The sequence below is a fragment of the Boleophthalmus pectinirostris genome, unplaced genomic scaffold (genome assembly GCF_026225935.1).
Source record: "Boleophthalmus pectinirostris isolate CB_2022bp ecotype Guang Dong unplaced genomic scaffold, ASM2622593v1 HiC_scaffold_19, whole genome shotgun sequence".
Classification (NCBI taxonomy): Eukaryota; Metazoa; Chordata; class Actinopteri; order Gobiiformes; family Gobiidae; genus Boleophthalmus; species Boleophthalmus pectinirostris.
In genome coordinates, this window is record NW_026571140.1 from 17,150,912 (window position 1) to 17,160,656 (window position 9,745).

Below are 9,745 nucleotides of genomic sequence, written 5' to 3' on the forward strand. Positions count from 1 at the left end.
ATAATAAGTAATAATAATAATAATAAGTAATTGTATTATTATTATTATTATTATTATTATTATTATTATTATTATTATTATTATTATTATCACAATTAAAAACATAATTAATTAATTAATTAATTACAGAAACACAACAACATGACAAAACAGCAAAGGTAGATACAGTGCAGTTATGGCAGACAGTACATGTTTTATCTACACACAGTTCACGCCACTACTACGTCAAAAAAAAAAAAAAACTGACCCGGATTGGTTGGAAGACGTGTCCATCAGCGAACGCAGGCGGAAGTAGAGCGCGACTTCAGCCAAGGAGGAGGCTGCCAGGCTGCCAGGCTTCCAGACATGAATTCTTTGGAACAAGCCGAAGGTACTCCAACAAACTATTTAACTGTATTTAGTCGTCCATTTCATAGGCTTTTGACAAAAACAAAAAAACCCAAACAAACAAAGAAAGAAACATACAAACACAATAGCAAAAGCAATTACGTAACAACAACACGTCACCTTTTTGTGTTCAGGTTTTGGGTTGCTAATGCGAATCCCACCTAACAGCTAACGTTAGCATGTGTGCTAACTTGCATTACTAACTAAGCTAATGGTTTTACCGGTGTGCCTTTCCATAACCCATAACTCGTGTAATAGATGCCCTACTCTGGCTTTTAACATCAACCGTGCAACACTGACAGTATAGTGTTTGTATATAAATGTTAAGGGTTAAATAATATGTAAACATCTTCACAGACTTGAAGGCTTTTGAAAGAAGACTTACAGAATATGTCTCATGTCTGCAACCTGCTACAGGGAGATGGAGAAGTAAGTTACAGCAAATTAAACGTTTTTATTTCTTCAATGCATGTAAATGCAATGTATTCTTTGATATATTTGCTGTAATTTGTTAAATGCAATGTCTTTGCAGTGATTTTGATAGTGGTGTCTGTTTGCACGGCTACTGGGGCATGGAACTGGTTGATAGACCCTGATACACAAAAGGTTTGGTTACATATTATTTTGAAATGGTACAGATGTACTGAGATGACTGTATTTTTAAACAGCAACAAATAAATAAAATGTGAATGATAGTGATAGTGATTTAGCAAAATGCTAAGGTTAGAATTATTTTACTTAGTTTGTGAGGAAACATCTTGTAATTACAATGATGTAACAAGTTATGACATTTGTATAGGTTATAATATCTTAACCAGAGAAGTACCAGACTCTGACTTGTAACTTGTTTTCCAAGTCTCTTCTATGGCTGGTGACTCCACTCCATAAAATTATGTTGTGTTGGAACTGTGTTAGGGTTTCTGAGAGTGCCGAGTAGACGACTGGAGGAGGATTCAGGTCCACGAAAATAGGCAATGGCACCTTCTCCTCACTGCTCCTTGGGCCTTATTGTTAACCTCATGATGTGGCTCTTAAAGGTTAGGGACTAGAAAAAGGAGGTATTTTTGAGCCTTGGACTTTATTTTGATTCATATTAATTAATTAATTTTAATATAATATATAACACAAAATAAAACAAAAACAATGAGGACCCAAAAGAGTCTGAGGACTTTCATTTGGAGACCTAGATGGACGTGAGCATGACACAAAGTTGAAAAACTGGGATTAGACTAAAACACTGGCTTACATTTGCACTTAATGTTCTCCTTATGTCTTTGTTTTTACATTCTAGGTGTCATTTTTTTCATCACTTTGGAATCACCCCTTTTTTACCCTTAGCTGCATCACTCTTATTGCGCTATTCTTTGCTGGCATACACAAACGGGTTGTGGCACCATCAATGTATCCTTTACTTTACAATTTGTATTAATCATTGTTAATATATTAAAACTTTATTAAATATTGAAATGCCTCTAATGTGAAATTATGATGTATTACACATCTTACACAGAACACGTTATTTTTTCCTTTGACTTTTCATACTTTAGTATTGCTGCTCGTTGTCGAACAGTTTTAGCGGAATACAACATGTCTTGTGATGATGTAAGTTACAAATGTTAGGTTGCAGTTTTATGCCCAATATCACCTGTGTTATCTAATACCATATATTTTATGTTTCTATTACAGACTGGAAAACTCATTCTAAAGCCAAGGCCCAATATCCAGTGACCATCACCTAGCAACATGGTTATCAATTAATCTTGTGTTTAGCTTGTCTCTGAAGTGGTTTTAAGTAAATTTGCACCCCGTTGGAAGGAAAACTTTTATTCGAGTCACTGCATTTATGCCAATTCATGAACTAAACTTGCTTTTTATGCTGAGTGGACACTTTTAGATGTTTCTTTTTTAATATTATTAGGAAATAAATGGTTAAATGTGTTTTCTTTATCTCTGAATATTTTGTTGTTTAATCTTTATATGGCTAAAATACTGCTCGCCATTTTTCCCCCTTACTATACGAGGCTTTACGACACTTTACGACACTACCTGTCATCGGTTTACGGCACCGTTCAGCAGCGATCTTCCACATGGCCTCCGACTCCAAACCGTACTAATTTGATAAGTTGTCAGAAAAATTCCTCTTCTCAAAAATACATTGATTCCTGTTGAAATGGGAAAGAGCAAAACCACCAAATTCAAACGCCCACAATTTAATGCGGTGGGGTTACCAGTCAACGCAGTTAAAGAGGAGGATGGAGACGAAAACTACGGCGACGAGAGCTGTCCTGCTGCTGAGCTGTTGGAGAAAGTATGAGCAAATGCATAATAAGTACATTTGTTTGCCAAGCTCTAATACTTAGTTGATTGTGATGTCTTCGTTTTGAGGACCGCATGCTACTTTACACGTTTGGGACCAAGATGATCTAATCTTGACAACTTAATCGGTGAAACATTATGCAATGTTTTCAGTGCCAATTCCGTCCATACAGCCCCTATTGTTATTAACGGTTTAATTCCATACATTGTTTAAATACATTAATTAAATTAAATTGGGAAAGCGTTTTTGAATGCCGATATGATGATATGAGTATATTCATATAGTTACAGAGCCCCAGCGCAGATGTGCGAGAGTTCGCATGTGCCAGCATTTCTCGCATAGTGCAGCAGAGCCACACTATACCAGGGTTCCTGCAAAGGGATGCAGTGAGGCGCCTGGGCCCCATGCTGTTGGACAGCAGTGTTGCTGTCAGAGAAACCGCAACAGGAGCGCTGAGGTGGGAATGATGATGAGCTAGCAACTCAGGTCATGGATATGTACTTGTAAATAACACAACTCTTTGTTTTATCTGATATTGTGATAGTGTTATAGTAACCACATAGGTGTATGCATGAAAAAAACAAACAAAAATTAGAGTGATCACTTTCTTCTTGCTAACATTGGCTTGTTATGCATGGACACACACAAAAAACTTTTGCACAGCCCTAGGATAATTAGAAGTGTTGGAGCAATTCAGTAAATGAATTGCTCGAAGTGAATTTGCTGGGTTTGAGTTTTTGAAAGAGCATTTTATATGCGCAATTCAGGACAATTATGTGTGGAACAATGTGGTTCATATAATATGAACATCATTAAAAATGTGTGATGAAGTGTGGATCTCTTCCACCTGGACAGGAATCTAAGTGCCTGTGGAGGACAGGAGGTATGTGAAGATATGGTGAAGCATGACGTCATGACTCCACTCACAGTTCTGCTGAGAGAGGTTAGATTTTGGTGCTTTTTGGGAATGTAAATGACTTGACTTTATTTTCATCTGAATGTTTTTTCAAGGTTGACTTTACATATGTAAATATATATACATATGTATATATAATATATTTTAATATGAGTTACTTATTGGTACCTTCTTTCAAAATTTACTTTTGTGTTATGGGTATTTGTTTACCTAGTGCTGTTCTGGATTTGAGATTTCTCTTGTGCCAATGGATGATAAAAAGAGTCCAGTGGAGTGTGTCGCTAATGAAGCTGTGAACCTGCTGTGGAATCTGTGGTAACTGTTGACTTTATGATTTTATTCCATGTAAATTGGATAATTAACACTCCAAGACAAATATAATGTAAAAATATTTGCCTGTGATCCAAAATGCACACTTACTATACTTAATGAAGACGTGAATCTGGTCACCATTGAATCTCTCAGAATTCAGATGGATGTGATTAGCCTATGTGGAACACACTTGGCTTGTCCATATGAAAACAAATATGAAATTAAATGAGGAAAAAAAAAAAGATTTCTAAGCAAAGCACTAAACTGTGGTGAGAGAATTTTGATATTTTTTTTAAGTGATAGATGACCAGTGCGCTCCTTTGTTTCACATGCACCCCAGAAATAAACAGGATTGCAGAATAAAATGTAGAGTGCAAAGTATTTGCAAGCAACTTTTCTGCCATATACCATAATAACATATTGTAATTTCTTTTGTTCAGTGAGAGTAATACTCAAGCTCTGTCCATTTTTAACAAAGCTGGTCTCCTGGATGTGGTTGTCCAATGTTTGGAGAAATATCCACACAATGTAGAACTGGCTATATCTGCTGGTAGGTCTTTAAGTGAAACCCAACAAGCATCTTCTTGTAGAAAAATAAATGGATCTAGGAAGAAACTGAATTGTCATAATAGTATCACTGTTATATTTATTCATAAATCTATTCATAACCCTTAACTTGTATGCATTTTTATAAACCACACCCATTATTTACCCTAAAACCTTTTGTGTTGACCAGCTCACTGTTTACACACTGTGACTGAGGATAATCCAGAGCTGCTGTGTAGTGTAAACACTTCTGTATTTGGAGTCATGGAAAATGTGCTGCTGTCATCTCAGGAGAGCATGGCTCACTCTCTCCTCAGAGCACTAGCTGCAGGTAACTGTGATATTTATGTACATTTTTTAATTCTAGTGTAGGCGCTGTACAGACTCAGAAATTTGCTTTTGTATTTTTAGGGACCTTATGGAACATAAAAGGTAGTCTTCCTGCTGCTCATCAGGCCCAAATACTCAACACTGTTGTAGCAACTTTGTCGCAGTGTTTGGATATAGATGCTGGAGTCATGATCCCTAAGCTCAGACAGGCAGAGGAGGACCGCCACCTGAAGACAGGGGCTGGTGTGGAAAGTGAAACCTCTAGAGACTTTCCTGTGGAAGAGATGGGTGAAGAGGAAGAAGCACCAAATCCAAAGCTAAACGGCAAAGCTGCCAATATCGATTATGATGTCTCAGACTTATTGCCTGTAAGTGGGGATTTATTTTGGGGAGTTCAGATGACTTACTACAACAGAAATGTGCTACATTACAACAACAGTGGCGGTAAAGCAATCTTGGCTGTTGCAATGTATCACTCAATGCCTCCTTTTTCTGCTGTTGTGCACATACATCATTTTCATCCTAATAAAATAATTTAGATGAATAATAAAAAAAATCTTTTGAGTAAGACACTACTAACAGATTTATCAACTAAAGGACTACAGCTCTAATCTATTGTCTCATTGGGAGCTCTTTGATGTTGTAAACTTAAACGTCAATTGAAGCACAAACTAATAGTACACTTTTTTTTTTTATTTCTGACATTTCAGCAAACCAGTACTACAATAACAAATACATAGTTTAGCAGATTGATTAACTTAGATTAATTTGTGCTTACATGTTTGTGTATGCCAGGGGCTTCCGAATTTTTCAGACTGTGATTCCCAAAGTCAGACTACACCCCCACACCCCTGTGTGGCTCTGTGCTGAACTGTGCAAACGCACGAGCAGGAAAATGTGGGCTCACATCCAGCCAGTTTATTTCCAGTTCATTACAATAATCATCCTATGTTTACTCACATTATTATTACAGTTACATTTTTAACATATCAACTAAAGTAAAAAAAAAAAAAAAAAAAAGCTTAAAATCATATATTAAAAAATATATATTTTTGAAAATGATCTCTCGACCCTAATTTGGGAACCACTGGTATATGTGCTGTTACTATGTTACAGTTTATTATGGGAGTGTAGATTGCAGTTTTACTAAAATGGTAATTTGTATGTAATTCTTGTGCAGAAGGATAGAGCGGAGTTGAGGGAGGCAACAGCTTTGTTGACAGCCCAACAAACATCTTTGGAGATCATTGTCAACATGTGTTGTTCTGATGGTAAGCCACCAATTTCAAATCAGGGAAACTATGTAAAATAACGACATGACATTCCCAATGTTTCCTATATATTCCCATATATTTATGGACCTAGTACCTAAAATCTACTTTTATTGGTTTGAAAATCTCCAATTTTATTTTTTGTTCAGATCCTTCAGATGATGAATGGGAGGAGTCATCAAGCAGTGATGAAAGTGAATTAGGGCCAGATGGCCTTTGTGATGGAGTGTCCAGTCTTATGTCTCCCTTGTGTTTATCTGCTGAAGTTCATGGGGCTTTGATTAAGCATCACATTCCCAAAAAGGCAAATATCTTCACTGCTATATTTTGTGGTCTTCAAAACTACATTGTCTGACTTTTTTGTGCAATGTTTTTTTTCTCCCTAGGTGATGAAAAAGACAGAGTTCCCTAATCCTGAGGCTATTAATATATGCTACCAGGATCCTGCATGGAAGTGCCTAATTAAGAGGTAGAGATGTAAAACTTAAAATGAATGTTTATTGACACACTAATATCCAAAGCATCTTCATGGTTCTTTAAGACTGGAGAGAGTACAGACACGAGCTTTGACATGCCTTCATAGTATCCTTTCTACAATGGATGTGGAGTCTCTCGGAGGAGTAGCATCTCTACAAGAAGCAGCACTACACCTCTCATCACTAGTTTTTGGAGGATCAGGTGTCCAATAATCAGGCAGTGAATTTATTCATAGACCTAGTGTGGATACTGAAGTTGGATGTGTTATCTTTTTCAGAAATGCCTAATGATGCTGAATTTCTTGAAGCTGTAACTAGTGCTCTGAGGTCACTATTGCAGACTATTGCTTCCAAAAATATTCCACAGGTAAGTTAGATATATTTTTTACTAGTAATTTATATGTTTGTACCAGACTGAAAGACATTAATTGTGTCCTTCAGTGCATGATACCCCAGCAACTCATGAGTCTGAGTGAAGCAGCCAGCCACTGTGATGTTGTCAGTGTGAGAGTCAATGCTGTTGCCATTCTGGGTATAACTGGCAGTATTTTGGCAAGGGAGGAAGGCACAGCAGAAACAATCCAGGTACAAACATTATTAACTTTTACTTTCAAAGTGGCGGTGTTGACAAAATGTCTCTTGCAGCTTATTGGAAATGCCTTACTACAAATTGCCTCCAAAGATACTGACCTTGTTGTAAATGGAGAAGCACTTGATGCCTTATTTGACGTTTTTGCGGATGGTGAAGAGGCAGAGATAGCTGCCAAAAACATCCAGTTACTACCTGCCCTCAAAGCACTTCAGCCTGTATTTAAGGCCAAGGTAAAATCTAATATTATTTATTTTTTACATATTCGTAAATAATCAGAGGATTGTGTTGTGAAGTTACTTCCGTATGATTATTATAGATTGCCATAGTATATATCTTTTCCACCGTATGTCATTTATGTCTGTGTCCTAATTGGAAATGTATGTAATGTATGCATTATTTCCCTAGATTCGAAAAGAGGGAAGAGGAATGTATGCCCCGCAGCAGCTTTGTGTGCTAGACAATGTCAAAACCAACTTGAGAAGATTTATCGGTTATTTAGAAAAGGTGGTTAAAAAATGATTTTTTGGTAGGCCCTATTAGGTCATATGTGTTAAATATGTACAAATTAGCCAAATATCCGATCAGGTATCAAAGGTAGCGATCTGGACTATGTTTGGTTAACATCCAAAAGTGAATGCCATTTTTTAAAAATAAAGGTCTTTAAAGGTTTGAGGAGCTACAATTTATTCTCTCAAGCTAGATTAATTCTAGTTTTTCAGACCAGTACATTAAGGACCCACATTGTTTTCTAGATGGTAGCTAAAATGTCCTGATTTCAAAAATGCTGTCCAGATGACTACATTCAAACCTTTGATACCATGGACGGCTCCTGGACAAATGAAGGATAACATCAAGATATGTTATCAGGATAACGCATGGATTGTGTTATGGTTGTGAAATCATCTTATTTATTACCATGGCAGTAAAGCAAATATTGTTTTGTTGCTTTGCATATCTCCTATTTACTATCTTGCTGATGTACTCAGTTTTGCAGAATACTTTGTTTTTAGTTTCTTTCCCCCATTTCTGTTTCAGATATCTTCTACAGAATATACATATTTGTTTGTGTGACACAAAATTAAAGTGCATGTGACAGGTTAGAGTGACTTGACGCAGAAACTCCGCCCACAGCCATAGTCCAAACAAGCTGTTAAACTGAGCAGCGTCTGGTGAGGAACAACTTGAGTTGCACTTCAAACTCTGCCCCTGCAGGTGTGATGTCATAGCCCTCGTCTGTTGCATTCATTTGATTTCAGAAACTTGGACACTTAATCTTATGAATGATTTATCTGAAAGACTAACTTGTAAAAAAATATTTAAAATATTAACAGACTGCAATGGGACACATTTTTCTTTGGAGGGAAGAATATTGTTAGGAGTTTGTGTGTGGAGGTAGTTTTTACTTTTTTTTAATTTAATATTTTATAATTTAGTGATATTGATCATTTAGTTCTTGCTGTCATTTTGTTTTTCTAATTTATTTTTAATTAGTAAAGTAGGTCAGTGTAAATCCTAGAATGGAAGTTTACATCCCAATGTGATGTAAACATTGGAACTCTGAATTCAAATCTTCTGCATGGGTTACAGAATTTAAAATTCGACTTGAGTTGGAGGTCCAGTCTTCCTAGTTTCCGAGATCACATGAATGCAGCATAAAAATGCAGTGGCAGAGTTTAACCATAGTTGACAGTATACTCTTTGTTTTTGACAGTTTTTGATCACAAAGCTGGAAATTAACTTGGACTAGAACAACAAAAAATGGAACAAGTGAACTGTAGAATGTGCTACAAAAGTGCTTTTGTCGCCAATTAAAAAAAAAAAAAAATCTAGTCCTTGGTGATACCTGTAGTTAACAGTTTTACACCAAACAATCAAGTGGTAGACTGGGATCGAAACTGGTAGAGGGGAAGAAGAGCATTCTAAAACATTGTTTCCTATACTTATGAAAAATTAGTAGCCTACTAACCTGTCAAATACACTTTAACTAAAAAATTATGCTAATTTTTAATTAAACTTCATTGTTAAAATGAAATGATGAAAGATTCATTTTGAGTACTGGAAATGTATTGCATTTGTGATTTTTATTTTCATTATTTTTACTTTACTAATACATTTAAAATCAGTCTCCAGCTAGAAAGTGCTGAACTTTAGTGATAAGATGTGGGTTTAAGTGTAAATGTTATTTTACTTTCTGACTGGACATTCACAACACTTGAATCAGCAAATATGTCAGTAGTAGACATATAACCTGATAATCAAATTACACAAGGGCCAGAGCATGACAACAAGTTGTAACAAACTTGTTGACAAAATGTATTATCCCACCAAACTAAAATATGAGAATCTGTCATATGCACTTTTAATTGATGCGAAGGAGTTGCCATAGTAATTTCTAATTCAAAACCAAATATTGTCTCACATTTGTTAGAGAATTTAGCACATTTTATACTGTATACAAAATGTTTGCGTTGAACTTTAAAGGGCCCTGTTATTAAACTTAACGTTGATCTCAACAAAAATGCATTGTGTTTATTATTTAATCCTAGAGTAATACATTTTGTTATGTAACCAAAAACAGTTGTGAGTTGCGTAAGAACA

The 9,745-nt window shown here is 35.9% G+C and overlaps 2 protein-coding genes across 3 annotated transcripts; both read left to right on the top strand.

The window, feature by feature from the left end:
* Positions 1-233: 233 nt before the first annotated feature.
* On the top strand, positions 234-2,325 carry cnep1r1 (CTD nuclear envelope phosphatase 1 regulatory subunit 1). The gene is made up of 6 exons (XM_020941630.2): positions 234-370; positions 745-816; positions 920-993; positions 1,679-1,788; positions 1,935-1,989; positions 2,074-2,325. The coding sequence occupies exons 1-6, from the start codon at positions 346-348 to the stop codon at positions 2,113-2,115; spliced, it is 378 nt and encodes a 125-aa protein (XP_020797289.1). The 5' UTR covers positions 234-345; the 3' UTR covers positions 2,116-2,325.
* Positions 2,326-2,410: 85 nt separating this feature from the next.
* On the top strand, positions 2,411-9,666 carry heatr3 (HEAT repeat containing 3). Of its 2 annotated transcripts, XM_020941443.2 has the most exons (15): positions 2,411-2,695; positions 2,989-3,161; positions 3,560-3,647; positions 3,835-3,935; positions 4,373-4,482; positions 4,669-4,809; positions 4,890-5,176; positions 5,989-6,079; positions 6,229-6,383; positions 6,466-6,548; positions 6,621-6,757; positions 6,834-6,922; positions 6,997-7,140; positions 7,201-7,377; positions 7,553-9,666. In XM_020941443.2, exons 1-15 carry the CDS (start codon positions 2,558-2,560, stop codon positions 7,664-7,666), a joined length of 2,028 nt encoding a protein of 675 aa, XP_020797102.1. In that variant the 5' UTR covers positions 2,411-2,557; the 3' UTR covers positions 7,667-9,666. The 2 variants fall into 2 exon arrangements, with proteins under 2 accessions (XP_020797102.1, XP_055010941.1); XM_055154966.1 differs by lacking the exon at positions 2,989-3,161 and having other exon boundaries at positions 2,565-2,695.
* The last annotated feature ends 79 nt before the right edge of the window (positions 9,667-9,745 follow it).